General features: G+C 46.3%; 3 protein-coding genes across 3 annotated transcripts; all 3 read right to left on the reverse strand.

The window, feature by feature from the left end:
• Positions 1-2861: 2861 nt before the first annotated feature.
• On the reverse strand, positions 2862-3656 carry LOC124694256 (pollen allergen Lol p 1-like). Its single transcript, XM_047227263.1, has one exon. The coding sequence runs from the start codon at positions 3654-3656 to the stop codon at positions 2862-2864; it is 795 nt and encodes a 264-aa protein (XP_047083219.1).
• Positions 3657-8722: 5066 nt separating this feature from the next.
• On the reverse strand, positions 8723-9094 carry LOC124694258 (pollen allergen Phl p 2-like). Its single transcript, XM_047227265.1, has one exon. The coding sequence runs from the start codon at positions 9092-9094 to the stop codon at positions 8723-8725; it is 372 nt and encodes a 123-aa protein (XP_047083221.1).
• Positions 9095-9461: 367 nt separating this feature from the next.
• LOC124694286 (trafficking protein particle complex subunit 3-like) lies at positions 9462-12185 on the reverse strand. The gene is made up of 5 exons (XM_047227288.1): positions 12091-12185; positions 11871-11968; positions 10994-11093; positions 10264-10446; positions 9462-9881 (listed from the first exon to the last, which is right to left on the reverse strand). The coding sequence occupies exons 1-5, from the start codon at positions 12148-12150 to the stop codon at positions 9759-9761; spliced, it is 564 nt and encodes a 187-aa protein (XP_047083244.1). The 5' UTR covers positions 12151-12185; the 3' UTR covers positions 9462-9758.
• Positions 12186-14275: the final 2090 nt, after the last annotated feature.

A 14275-nucleotide genomic window follows, 5' to 3' on the forward strand; every position in this document is an offset into this window, starting at 1 on the left:
CGGTCTACAACTGTAGGCTGCTGAGATGTAACCTCACTGGTCTAAATGCTATCTTCAGTTGCTTCTTTTGTTTATACTACAGGGCTATATGGTCATATGCTAATTCTGTTTGGATTAACGCCCTTTCCCTGTAAAACTTAAGAACTCCACTGTCTTGTCATTTGTCTTCTCCGCAAATGCTAACGATTTGACCTTCCATCTTTTCTACTCTTATTTTAGTACAAGCTTCTCCTACTTCTGACCCTTTCAACAATTTGTCATAAAAATTAGACATGGAGCACCCTTTCAAATCATAAAAATTAGACATGGAGCAGCGCAAGGCGACTACAAATAAAGTTCATGTATAATTAATACAAATTGTTCTTGATAGATAATGATGAAGCATCTTGATTAATCATTTATACAAATAACACCACTATCATATACGGCCTGTTAACTATTTATCTGTTTCTTTTATTTGAGAGTGGATTCGGTGAACAGGGGGGTACGTGAGCACCCGATTATCACCGTTGGATTTGGCCGAGCACCGTTGGATGCTCCCCATCCTAGCTTGTCAACTAACGGAGACTACACGGTCCAATAGGGACTTTTCATCCTGATACATGATGCATGCTCGTGGGGCCCACTTGATGGAGAGAATAAAATTATCCTGAACTCCCTTTTCTTCTCCTATCGGTCTATCACGAGGAGAGAAACTCGCTGGAGGCGTCCACTTGCAGAGGAGGGAAGAAGGTGGCGCGGCCTCCTCCGCCGAGCTCTGGCCATGGTGGCGGGCGGCGTTCTACGGCGGGAGGAGCGGCGCGGGGCAGCTGGTGCGGGGCGCGTGGCGCAGCGGCGGATGGCGGCGAAGTCGTGCGCGATCTCGTCCGGGGTGAGCGCGACGGCGAAGCCCCTCTTCCTGGGCTGCGCCTGCGCGGGCTTCGGGGACTGGAGCGCGGCGTGAGGCCCCGCCGCGCCATCCGGCCTCGACGCGGCGTAGCGGAGCGGGCGGAGGTTCCGTGGCCGCTGCGGGCGCGAGGAGCAGCCGGGCGCGGGGTCCTGCGGGAGCGGCAGCGGCTTCGGCTTCTCCTTGTCCGGCGATGGAGTGTGCCACTGGAGCTCAAGGGGCAGCCACGGTGGCCCAAATCGGGTCAACGGGCTCAAGCTCGAGGCGGCGGACATGGCGGGCGGGACCCAATCAGCTCCGCCCTTCCTCTAGCTGCCGCCGCTACAGAGGAGGGGAGGAAGTCGGCGCCGCGGCCGCGGGCGTGACGATGCTGGTCGCGGGTTGGGATGGAGCGGAAAAGGAATCCGTGGCCGGAGGCCGCCTGCGACGACCGCGGCCGTCCCGTGCCGACTGCCGACGGCTTTATTCGGCCGAATCCGTGGACGCGCCGATGGCCGACTCCCGCCGTCGCGGAGCTCGTTTCTGCGCTCTGCCTCTTCACTAATGAAAAAAATAGAAGACGGGAATCGATCGGGGGTCTCGGTGTTTGATTCTCTAATCCGTCGTCAACGCAATCAAGTTGTTCTAGCTTGTGCAGAATCGGGGGAAAAGAAAGCCCAGAAAGATGGAGGCTCCAAGCCGGCGATAGCAAAAGGAGAGGCGAATCTTTGACTTGTCCACTTCACGGAATAATGGATGGCGTTAGACACGTGTTGAGCAGCTAGGGGGTGCTTACGTATCCTCCTGTTCACGGAGCTTCATTCCTCTTTTATTTTATAGTGCAAGAAATCAACGAAATGACTATAAGTACCATATGATTGTTTTCTGATATGTTGCCCTCTGGTGTTAGGAAAAGCAAACAATAGTAACTGCAAAGATGCTCAATACTCTTGACGATATAGTAATGCAAATTTTAGAATTGATATTGTGTCATACTTTTTTACTTCGTGGCATTTTTTACTTCAATGTTTGTGTCAAACAAATATATGAGATGGGTTACCCCGTTGGTTAGTACATACTTATCGAGAGGATTCTAGGAAGTCTTTGTTTCGTAGCCTCAAATATACAATACAATGATTCTCACTTATGTTTCTTTTTTCATTCATTTTTCCTATTCATGGGCTTCTCATTAGAGGATATTTTATTTTTAGAATATGTGCCGCAGCAACGCGTGGGGCATCATCTAGTAACTAAGAAGTTCATCCCCACTAACCAAATTCTCTAAACATGCAGCTATGCCACCTCAGCGGTCCCACCAAATCAGCCATCTCATGTCCAAGTAGTCCTATCCCATGCGTGCCGCTCTTCAGGTTGTTGTACTGATGCCTTTAAACCGGGTTGCTTCCCCTTCCAACCAGATCAATACACACATATTTTCCACGTCAATCCACTAGCGTCCTGCACACCTATTCATATTCCCGGAGAGCACCATGGATAAACATACTCTACCTAATTATAGCGATTTATTTGATCTCCATATTCGTCTTACTCCACCCTCTCCCCTTCCACTTCCCTCCCTCCGACAATCCATCTTCTGTCCTCCGTCCCATAAAACAATGACTACATGGCCTTTGGATTTGATTGACATACAAATTTAAGCTTATGAAATTGTTCTTTTGATTTATTTAATATGGCATCGCAGCAATGTACGGGCTTTGTGGAATCTATATATCGGAATCATGAACAGTCTTAGATACATAATCAGTAAGGTCGAGCGTGGGGCGGGAGGGCCAACCACATTGGACTGGGTGCCTCCTACATACACCTCTCACAAGGTGTGGACCTCAAACTCTTATTCAGCCATCTCTCTCCTCTCTATACGCCATGAATGAATATACTCATGCAGGAGCTTGTATGTCTCACCGCCTCGTATATCTGTGCCGCTGGATTATTTGAGATCTTGAGTGAAAATTACGCTGATTGGAAGAAGATCACTTCACTTCTTGCTCGAGTAGGAGGTGTCAGCCTTCCAGCCCTCAGGAATGACGTCCTCGACTTCGGATTTGGTGCCGCCCTCAGTGGTGTAGCGGACGGTGAATGGGCCTGTCAGCTTATCGGGGGTGTCGATCCTCCAGACTGCTCCCCATGATTCCTTGAGCTCGATCCACTTATCCTTGCCCTTCTCCTTGATGTCCACCGCCACGACGTCGCCATCGCCGTCGACGTACTTCACAAGAATAGCCAGGTAGTTGGGGTTGGAACCCTTCTCGACGTGGAACGTTGGCTTGGTGCCGTCTGGGTACTTGCACTTGACCCGCCTGAACTGGAGCTCCAGCTCGCCGGCGCTGCGGAGCTTCTGCTCCTCACCCTTCTTGGCCATAGACCCGAACGCGTGACCCGAGAGGTCGAAGTGGTAGGGTGCGATGGGCTCCTCGTTGTCGTCGGTGATTGTGACTGTGACAGCCTCGCCGGAGCAGGATTCGGGCTTGGTGCACTTGATCTCGAAGCAGGAGCCGCAGCCACGACCGTCCTTGAAGATGGGGGTGTTGCCGCAGCCGGTCATGCCGTTGAACGGCGCCTTGTCGACGTCCTTGTACCCGCATGCGCCGCCGTTGTCCTTGGGACCGGCGCCGGTCGGCTTGCCATACCAGGTGCTCTTCGCGTCCAGCCACTTGTCGCCGTACTCGGCCGTGATGTTGGGGCCCGGGGGCACCTTTGCGATGCCGTGCGCGCTGCCCAGGAACACGGCGAACAGCGCCACCACAAGGAGCACCGATGAGGAGGACGCCATCTTGAGTTTTGAATTGGTTGTTGTGTGTGCAGCTGTGATGGATTATGCTACGGTGTACATGGTATTTATAGGGCAGAAACGAGAGCACGACGGGGGGCAAGCCGGCGATGACGGTGGTAGCTTACGCGGCTGGCCGTAAGTCCGTGAGGCGACGGACCGAGCTTGTCCGCTGATGCAACATAAGGCTTGCCGTGAACAAGAGGAGCTCGTCTCTGACCGGTCGTGCTTACCTGTGCCCCCTGAACATGAGGTATGCTATTTTTGCATCCGTCAACAATCTGCATATCACTACGGGAAAAACAGGCTTTGCCGTGCAACTATTTGCACGGCAAAGAGCCCTATTTGCACGGCAAAGGCTTTGCCGTGCGACCCCGCACGGCAAAGATCGCACGGCAATGTTATCGACGGTAAAGGCTTCTTTGCCGTGTGACTCGCCAACGTTGCACGGCAAAGGCTTTGCCGTGTGACGCCGCACGGCAAAGGTCGCTTCTTTGCCGTGTGCCTAACATGTTTTATCTAAAAAAAGGCCCCAAACTTGCTGGTCTGGGAATCGAACCTAGGACACAGAATAGGGAAAGCGTGCAACCTTGCCACTGAGCTATGTGTTCGTTTGTTGATAACTATACCATGCCATGCCTTTTGAGATGAGAAAAAATCCAGTTTCTACATCTTTGCCGTGCGCTTACACTAGGCAAAGGCTTCTTTGCCGTGCGTTTTTCAAAAACACTAGGCAAAGGCTGCTTTGCCGTGCAACCCAGCTGCGCGCACGGCAAAGGATGAGGCACGGCAATGCCCAACGCCTTTGCCGTGCACCAAGTCTTTGCCGTGCGGTGTGTTGGACCATTGCCGTGCACCTTTCTTTGCCGTGCGGCCTCTTCCATCTTTGCCGTGAATCGTATCTTTGCTGTGCGCTTGTGTCTATCTTTCCCGTGACCAAGGTCTTTGCCGTGCGTTTTTATCTGTGCGCACGGCAAAGATTTCTTTGCCGTGCGGGGACACACGGCAAAGAAATGCTACACGGCGACGCATATTTTTCCCGTAGTATGCATGCAGCCACATCCGCTGTGAGCTTGGCTTGGATACGGAATGTGTAATTATCTGCATAGGGCAATCATCCGGGGCCAACTTGTGTACCCTAGACAAATAACAATATGAATGATATTCTTTGAATTCAACGTTTAACATATTACCCCATTTAGTGATACTTTTACCAAAATGTCCATTAACAAAACTTCGATCGCTTTTTCTCAACCCATTTTAGCATTCTGCATGTTTTGCTAGATTGGCATGCTATAGATCGATGTAGCGTAACAAAATATGTAAAGACCACATTGCCCAATGGATATGCATCACAAAAGAAGGGTCCAAAGTTTATAAAAGGAATGATCTAAACAAATGATCACTTGATAGGATAATAATTGTCACTAACTAGCGGGGAAATTGTAGAATTCGTCTTTTCAAATTGGATTCAGTGACACGAGCAACTAGGATCGACACTTTTAGTGTTATTCTATAAAATTCAAAATGCTACAACTCTCGGGTCACGAGTATGACTACTTCAAAAAATAAAATAATGCCTACACGTTTTGACAGTTTTTTTCAACTTTCATACTTTTCATCTTGTGATTTACTACGTGGCAGATGAATTTGTATCGATTACAACATGGATAATTATTAAAACGTGGGATGGCAACTCGTGCACTATTGTCTTGTATAAGAAAGTTGTATAAACTCATGGGGGATCTAGTTTTGAATCCCTCGGCGACACCAAAACCAACGGATTGCGAATCCATCAGCTACAATTGACTTGTTTGAAATAATTTTTTAAACTAATTAACAAAGAGGTGACATCTTTTATGTGGAATTTAACTCATTCCCACCAAATCCGGCTGAGGGTGCAACCACTTAGAGATGGTAGCAGTGGTTTTATTCAATCGATATGTATGGAGGTATAGCAGTATGATTTGTGGAGTATGAGTGCGACAAGTAATCTTGTACGAGGGCATTTTGTCATTCTTGTAACAATGTCTTCAATAACTTAAATAAAGATGTTTCGTGCATCAATCAATGCGAAAACCAGGGCTCCTACCATCATAAACTGAAGAATTAATATACGTTACACTTTGATTCGAATTAGCAGGTAAACATAGTACTCCTTTCATATTAATTATCGCTCATATATATGTATGTATGTAGAGATATTTTACTTGTAAATACATTCATATTATAGACAAGTAATATGAATTGGAGGAAGTATCTTCCTTCTCAAGAACTGTCCATGATGTGACTGCGCCGCTTTAGACGAGGGAGAGTTCAGCATACCGAGGCTGACAAAGAGGAGGTCGCCTCTCCCCCTCGAAGAAGCCTGCCGTGGCACCAAGGAAGAGATCACTATGTACCGTATGCCACCAAAAGTGAGCTTCCCTCGCTGAGGAACTTGACCCTGCGTGATGCCTTGCAGGATCTCGCCGCTTGTGCCGCTGCCATCGATCTTATGTTTTTTTGTGAATTGAAAGAACAAGTCTTAATGAACACAAGATGGTTTCATTGGCACTTTGGGCATCGTGTTTTTTCCCGGTTAATCGTGGGGCCATTTCCTCCTAAGCTTACGAGCAACGACTTTCCATAATGGACAGTGTAAGCGCTTCTCCCGCAAAGAGTTTCATGTGGAATTGTTTCTAAAATTGTCTGGAATTGTTTCTAAAACAATTCCTTGTTGCTAAACCTTTGCAACGACTTTCTATGATACTAAAACTTTGCACGACAATGCGATATAAATCTTTGGAATTATTTCTAAAATTGTTGTCACACACGTGGGTGTCCGATGTGTATTGTAGTATCTTACGTTTCTATGATATTATCATGACTAATCGATACAATCGTGGCATCTTAATCTGGTATTATCTTACTATCCCAATACGTATCGTGGTATCTTAATCTAATATTATCTTACTTATATCCCTATACATATATGGTATATATCGTGCCATATCGTGGTATCTTTAGTATTAGGTGACTCGGTGCCCCCGGTCTAGGGCGGACGTGCTCTCTTTTTTCACCATAAGGTGGCTCAGTACCCACGGTAGTTAGTTGGTGAGTTATTGTTTGTGTTTTAGGGCCTAAGGCCATGGTTGTATGCTCTTAGGAGACCTCAGCCGAATAAAATCTAAGGTTAATTGGATCTATACCAATCCAATTTTTACAACTTAAAGATATGCCATTACAAAAACAAGACTTGATATGCCCCTTCAACTTTCTCATATTTTTATCTATGCCATTTGAACACTTAAATAGAATAATGGTTCAAACATATACGTATTTCAGTATGTATGGCAGTATTTACTATAAGACACCTGTTTTCAAGTTTCGGCAACATAATTGGCTCTTCTCACTACCGCACAGAAATTCACGGATCCAGGCGCCCAAAAATTCAAAATCAAATTAAATTTTGGCCAAAAAATGAACTTCACTAAAAAACCAAAAAAAAACATTACATAAAATCATGAACACTAATATGATTGTACGTACTGTGCAAATATGAGCAATTTCTGGGAAGATTTAGACCTCTAAAATGATGTTTTAAGTTCAAACTCGACAAATTTCTACCAAAATTTTGAACTTCCCAGAAAAATATGAAAAAAAATACAGAAAAACAAAAACACTACTCCCTCCGTTCCATTCTATAGTGCCTATAATTTTTTGGCACGGAAATTAGCACAAGATTGTTCTTTACACAAGACCCCCTAGATTAACGATTTGAGATCAGAGTAAAATGAGGGAAATCGGTAACTTCCTAAATTAACATAACAAATCCCACAAATCTATCTGGTTGACTCTCCATATATGTGTAGCCAGGTTATATTAAGGAAATAAAAACATTGCTTCCTAAATCTAAGGAATCGTTGGGGTCATGCATTAGGAATCTCAATTAATTGTTTCTTTTTTTTTTGTATGGATTTTTTTCACGCATGTCAATGTGGGAGCTGACCGGTAGAGGAGGTAATTGAAAAAGAGCCAAGCTACAACCTTATATTCTGAAACAAATGCAAAAAATCTATAGGCATTATAGAAAGGAACGGAGGGAGTAATATTTTTAAGCTACGACGTATTCATCAATTCGAGCCTAAACAATTCATGGAGAAATCGGAATTAAAGAATGTTTATCTGTACATTCAATGACATAGTGAGAGATGGGAGAGAGATGGTAGGGACTAGCTCCTACAAGCACTCAGGGTCGGCTCCATCCTGCCCACATGTAATGCTGTAACACCTTTCCTGTGGCTGCATTGAGCAGACCTCGAGCCACGGGGGCCCTGCACAGCCTCGTCGACCGAGCGTTGCTGCCCTCCACGGCTCCAGCTCCGTCGCCCTAAGCAGCACCTGCAGGACTCGCCTCCCTGTAGCCACCGTCGTCGTTTGCCTCCTCCAGCCACCGCCCACCGGCGTAGCTTGCCTCCCTGCCTCCCTCCAACCGCCTGTCACCTCAAAGCTTTAGGGTTCGTCACGTGGAAAGCTGGTCAGGGAATATTAAGGTGTGCATCGACCTTGAGTTAAAAAAAACATTCGTTGTATAAAGGTATTTTCATCTGGTATTGAAGAAAATTGCATTGGTAGAGTTATCATAAAATGCCACGCAAAAAAAGAAAAGAAAAAGTGGTATTATAAAGTTGGAGTGGCATATCTCCAAGTGGTGAAAATTGGTGTGGCACATCTAAATAAAAGCTATATGCATCTCTTCCATGCAGAGGCCAGGAGTCTCCCTCTCGATTTCGCAACAACAACAAAAAAATAAATTCTATTTGGACCTTGTTGAGTTCTTGTTCCAATACATCCCCACAACCCAAACTATACTTATCATCAACCATGTCAAAGCTACAGGAGTCAAAGAAGGCTAAACAGAATCCAAGCACCATATACCTCTCTCTATCTCTCAACATACAGCAAAGCAACAATTAACCCATGCCAAAGCTTAACAAGGGTAAAAGAAGAAAAACTTGATCACGAGGATCGACGGAAGGAGATCGAAGAAGCAGGATCAACCGATCGATCGGTCACTAACTAATTCACTAGTACTGCTCAGGCGTGTAGGTCGCGCCGATGGTGTACTTGGCCGGGATGACGTCATCGAAGACGTTCTTCATCCCTTTCACGGTGAGGAAGCGGAAGTTGAACGGCCCCTGGAGCGGCTCCTCGCTGTCGAACCTCCACACGTCGCCGTCGGCCTTCACCATGTCCACCCACTCGTTGGAGCCGTGCTCCCGGAGCTCCACCTCCGCCATGGTGTCCCCCTCGTACTTCACCACCACCGCCAGGTGCTTCTCGTCCGACCCCTGCTCCACCGTGAACGTCACCTTCGCCGGGGCGCACCGCGCGCCGGCGAGCAGCGCCGCCAGCACCGCCACCGCCAGCAGGCCGCTGCTGCTTGAGGAGGACGCCATCGAGAAGCTTAGATTGGTTGAAGCTCGATTATGTGTGTGCGTATCTGGGTATGTATGTAATGCAGCCGTGAGGTGGGAGGTGTAGGTGCTATTTATGGGCGATGGCTGTCTGCTCCGCCGTTGGTGCGCATGCGGCCTGCCGTCGTCGTCAGAACAGAGACCCTCCGTGCTCCGTGGCCTGCCCGTTTGTTTCGGCTTGCCTGAATGGCTGCATGGTTTTGTGCACGAGTGTGCTAAATAAAGCGCTCGGCCATATCAGCTATCTTCGTTCTTCTCTTAAAACAGCTCCTAGTTCTTGTTAGTCATACTTAGTTATAGTGTGCAAGATGCCTTCATTCATATGTAAAAATAGCTTGCTTTAGTTCGCTGGTACAAAAAGGTTTGCAACTTCTATCATCCGTGCAACAAAACATGACATCTAGCGAGCAGCCCAGCATAATGATTTGCCCTGAGGACTAACTTTATCAAACTGTTTGAAAGCACGAAAACCATACAACATCTCTACAATACGTCGGCAGTACACGGTGCAGCTGCAAAATATAATGCACAGGTGCCGGATGTCAACATCATGGTCATACCTGAATTACAGCCACTTGGGAAAGAAAAAACGACGAGCAAACGAGCACCACCATGCCAAAAGAGCTACCAATTGAGCTGAAACAAACTAGTCGTCATCTTTGTAGGGGTATTCCTCTGGGACCTGCTTGGTGAGCTTCACCCGCATCTCGTAGGCGTCGTCTCCACGGAGCATGTCGCGGACCCATGTAACCTCCGTCTTCATGGAAACCTGCGCCCCGAAAATGTCAGTTAAGTTAAAGCAGCACATTTGCTAAAAAAGAAATCTGAAACAGTAGTATCACAGCACTGGAAGCACAAGTCTAAATTTCTGATATAAGCTGGTAGTAGTAATAGTAGCAGTAGTAGTAGTTAGAACACCAGCAGGTTGGTCATTTGTGATGCCATGATATGTCTTAAGAGCTGGATATGAAGAAAAATGCAATTTGCAAGGGGAAAAAAGGTTTATAATACTATGCAGTTCTTGATTTAGATTTTACAATCAAATGCTGGTTTTACAAAGGTGTGAGGTCCGGGATCCCAGCTGCATGTTATAAAAGGCTTTTATTCTTCAACTGTTTGACAAGAGAAAATTATAAGAGATTGCAGCATACCATTTCCAGTGCTCCCCTGATAACTCCACTCAACACATTGCAATACTGAAGGCCCTGGCAAGTATCAGGTAGCTCAACGAAATCTACAAGTGGGTTGTCCTCCAATACGAAGCTGCAAGTTGTACCTTCAGCATCCCAATTGGTTACAGTCGCAGTCACGCCCAGGAACATTTTGAAGCCAAGCTGTTTTAGAAAAGAAAAAAGGGGAAGAAAAGGTCAGACCATAAAGCCATAAGGAGGATAAACAAGGATAACCAGATAACAAATGAGTTTGATTGTTCCAGGAAGCAAAAAATGTTGGACGACTTGGAAACATGGTTAATGATTGGACCCTCAAGTTGAGATATAAAAATTAATGAGACTAGATACATAATCTGCAAAACAAAGAGAAGGCATGGAATGTCTCTGAAAGGTACATAGCTATGATAGCAGGAAAGAATGCAAAAAATGGACAAAAACACAACTGAGTGTCTGCATCTACTAAAACTCAAAACACTGTAAAGTGCAAGGCTCTTGACTTATGATGGAAACAGGACTTCATGTGCATAAGCTATACAATTCCCGATGCAAAACATAGCTAAACATATCTATGAACAAGCCTTGTTGGCCACTCAAACATTTTTTTAACAAGTCTAGTAAATATTAATTAGGATAACAAACTTGGAAAAAACATGGGAAGTGCTACTTTTGTGTTAATTTCAACAAAAGAATAGCATGTTTAGAAGAAGACCTTCGCTATAGTATCAGCAGTCTCTTTGAAATCAACACAATTTGATACATTTGACTTGGCTAAGAATTCATCAACCAATCGAGTCCCAATATTGTAACCCCTGAAAAGTAAAAAATAAAAAATTAACACATAAAAACGGTTCATACACAAAGCTGAAATACAGTAACGTAGTAATAGCTGCCAGCAAGCTTGAGATAATGTTAATGCACCAAGTACGCAGTAACCAGCAATGGCAGCAACCACAGTAGGAGAAACATTTGACAATTCTTATGTGTTTTACTCCACATCCTGCTTCCGCTTGTTCCTCTATAAGTGATTCATCTCTATCATCGTTCTAAACGTACTAGATCCATCACTCATCAATTCATCAGTACAAATGAGAACAGTTTTGGAATATGACATGGTTAGAAGAAATCTCCTCTCCACACTGAACAATGGAGTTTAAATGATTTGACTCCTCAATTCATCGGTACAAATGGGAACAGTTTTGGAACATGGCACGGTATGAAAGAAATCTCCTCTGCACGTTGAACAATGGAGTTTAAATGATTTGTCAACATACCAGCAATGACAACATCGCATATAACCTGGGTTGAACAAGATGTCTTCAATTGAAAACTTCACACAAAGCTACCAAAAAGGCAAAACCTTCCATTCAGAGACTGGAGGCACATGGGCCAATTAAGGTGAGGAGTAAATGGCTAACTCTATTTATTTGGAATTTCTCATTCGTAGGCAGGTTATCGCAGCTAGTTCACTGTTAAATCCTCTACTACTAGTAGATCGAGCAAATCCTTCAAATAAACATGAGAAGTCTTGTAAATAGCCTAGGCCAGAAAGTTAAGAGCTAGCAGGAAAGAAGGCCGGGCGCGCGTACATCTGGTCGAGCTGCTTGTTGACCTCCTCGACCTCCTCGAGATCCGTGAGCAGCTGGCGCACGATGGCGCCGTACGTGAGCGTGAAGAGCTCCGCGTTCTGCAGATCACCAACAGCACGACCAGATAGGATCAGTGGGGGCTGCAGATCTACGCGCGGGCGGGCGGGCGCGTGGGCGGACAGGGTGGGGAAGGGTTCAGGGGTTTGGAGCAGGGGCTTACCACGCGGTCGACGCTGGCGAAGAGGGCGTCGCCGGACTTGGGGGGCGTCAGGGGCGGCATCCTGCGCCGGGAGCGATCGCGGCCAACGGCGACTAGAATCACCACCGGCAGAGCAGAGGCCAGAAAGAATGGTCTCGTTCTTTGGAGTTTAAGATAAGATGGCTGTTTGCTTTGGGCCTATATATGGTCTCGTTCTTTGGAGAAAAAAAAAAACTGGCCCATATGTTGGCCATCTTATCTTAAGCTCAAAAAACAAATGCTGGTCATCTCAGTTCTCAAAGGATAGGACCTCTTTTTCGACCAAAATATTTCTCAGTCATTTAGCTCAAAATTCAACCACTTCATATGATTTAACAGATACAAGGTAGCTAAATAAATGGTTTTTTTTCTCATCATGTGGCTCCACTTCGTAACGACGTAGTTTTTTTCTTCTCCCAGTGCAACGCACGGGCATACTTCCTAGTCTTATCTTAAGCTCAAAAAACAAATGCTGGTCATCTCAGTTCTCAGAGTATGGGACCTCTTTTTCAACCAAAATATTTCTCGGTCACTTGGCTCAAAATTCAGCCCAAGGGAAGGGAACCCATAACCAGCCAAGCAATGGCCATTTTTGCTACGATGCAGAAAGATTCAATCGTGGAGATGTATAAACTGGTGTTGGCGCACTCGGGCCTTCTCGGCACCACTGAGCGAAATAGTAGTGGCCAGAGATTGCGCTCGTCTCGGTTCCCAAGGCATTGTGAGTACCGACTTCTCCGCAGAGAGAATGGGCTTACCACTCGCCGCTAAACTAGCCTTGGGCGATTTCCGCCTCGCATGCGTTGCTTGGGCTCCCGCTAACGTTGCCACGGTATGGTCATGGATAGATCCCCAGAGATTAAGGTCATTGTTTTATTGCCACAAGTTGGGAGGGGGCAACCCCCCCCCCCCTCCCCTTCCTCCACGCACACAAAAAAGAATTAAGTATTAAGAACTAACCTCTCTTTGTTGTACAAACACAAGTACTTAGTATTACCACGGGGCAGTGTACCGAATGTGAGAGAGTGCTCTCCGGTTAGAAACACAAGTAGGTAGGATGCAGTGCATCGAACGTGGCTCCGGTTGTCGCCAACCATCGTTAAGCTCCTATCCGGCCCAACACCAACTGCCGCCCCTGCAGGCTAGCCAACAACTATAGGCGTGGGTTTACTGCGATGCAGCAGTGTGCCCGCAAGGCCGCAACATCAATTGATGTCCGCCCTCGTTATGCATGCAAATCGGTGGGCACGCTAGCTAGCGCGTGACCCAACACCCCACACACTGCCCTTGTGCCTAGCTCTCGATGCGCACTAGTATTGGAAAGGTCGCGCAAATGCATAGGCGGTAGCTAGCGGTGGATCAACTCTCCGCTAAGTATATACTCCCTCCGTTCCAACGCTTAAGGCGTAATTTTTTTTTCGTTTTTTCGTCATAGCTTAAGGCGCGAGCCATATCAGGTGCGAGTTATTCGATAATCTTCCGAAACTGCCCCTCATGTTGCAACCTCTCCTCCAAACGCGCACGCAGTTAAACCTCTAGCCCTTCGTATTCTTGGCAGGCAATTACTGAGCACCCGAAAAGAACGTTGCTGATTGGATTTGCATGCAGTGTATTCGGGAGAGTCTTTTATTGCTGTGCATGCGCGTGAGGCAGTTACCGGTAAACGAGGAGACTAGCATAGCAATTGAAAGAGAGATTTATGGGAAAGACCAGAGTAATCGGGGGTAGGATTGGAAAGTATTGTCGTTGTAAATCTCTCCTTAATCGGCGTGCTGAAATATTTACGCCTTATTCTCTGGGATGGAGGAAGTATACACTGCCCTTGTGAGAGAGTAGCTTAGTGCTGAGTCAAATTTTTTATCGTCGAATGTGCTGTGTGGAGATTTGTATGACTAGGCATTTTCTATGGCAAGAGGAGGCTGTACGGTGCTAGAATGACTTGCATCTATTTTCTGCGTTAATTATACATGCGTCAATGGGAGGGGGGCCAAGGCCCCCATGCCACCACTAGAAACAACTTTTAAGCAATTACTAATTCTTACAAAGCGCTATACATATATGTTCAGTTTGCAAAAAAAGAACCAAAACCTCTTAGGTGTTGTATAAAGTACTAGCAAACTGTGGCGCAGCATGCAGATGATTGCGATGCATGAAAAACATCGATTGC

This window comes from Lolium rigidum, chromosome 3 (genome assembly GCF_022539505.1).
Source record: "Lolium rigidum isolate FL_2022 chromosome 3, APGP_CSIRO_Lrig_0.1, whole genome shotgun sequence".
NCBI classification, from domain to species: domain Eukaryota; kingdom Viridiplantae; phylum Streptophyta; class Magnoliopsida; order Poales; family Poaceae; genus Lolium; species Lolium rigidum.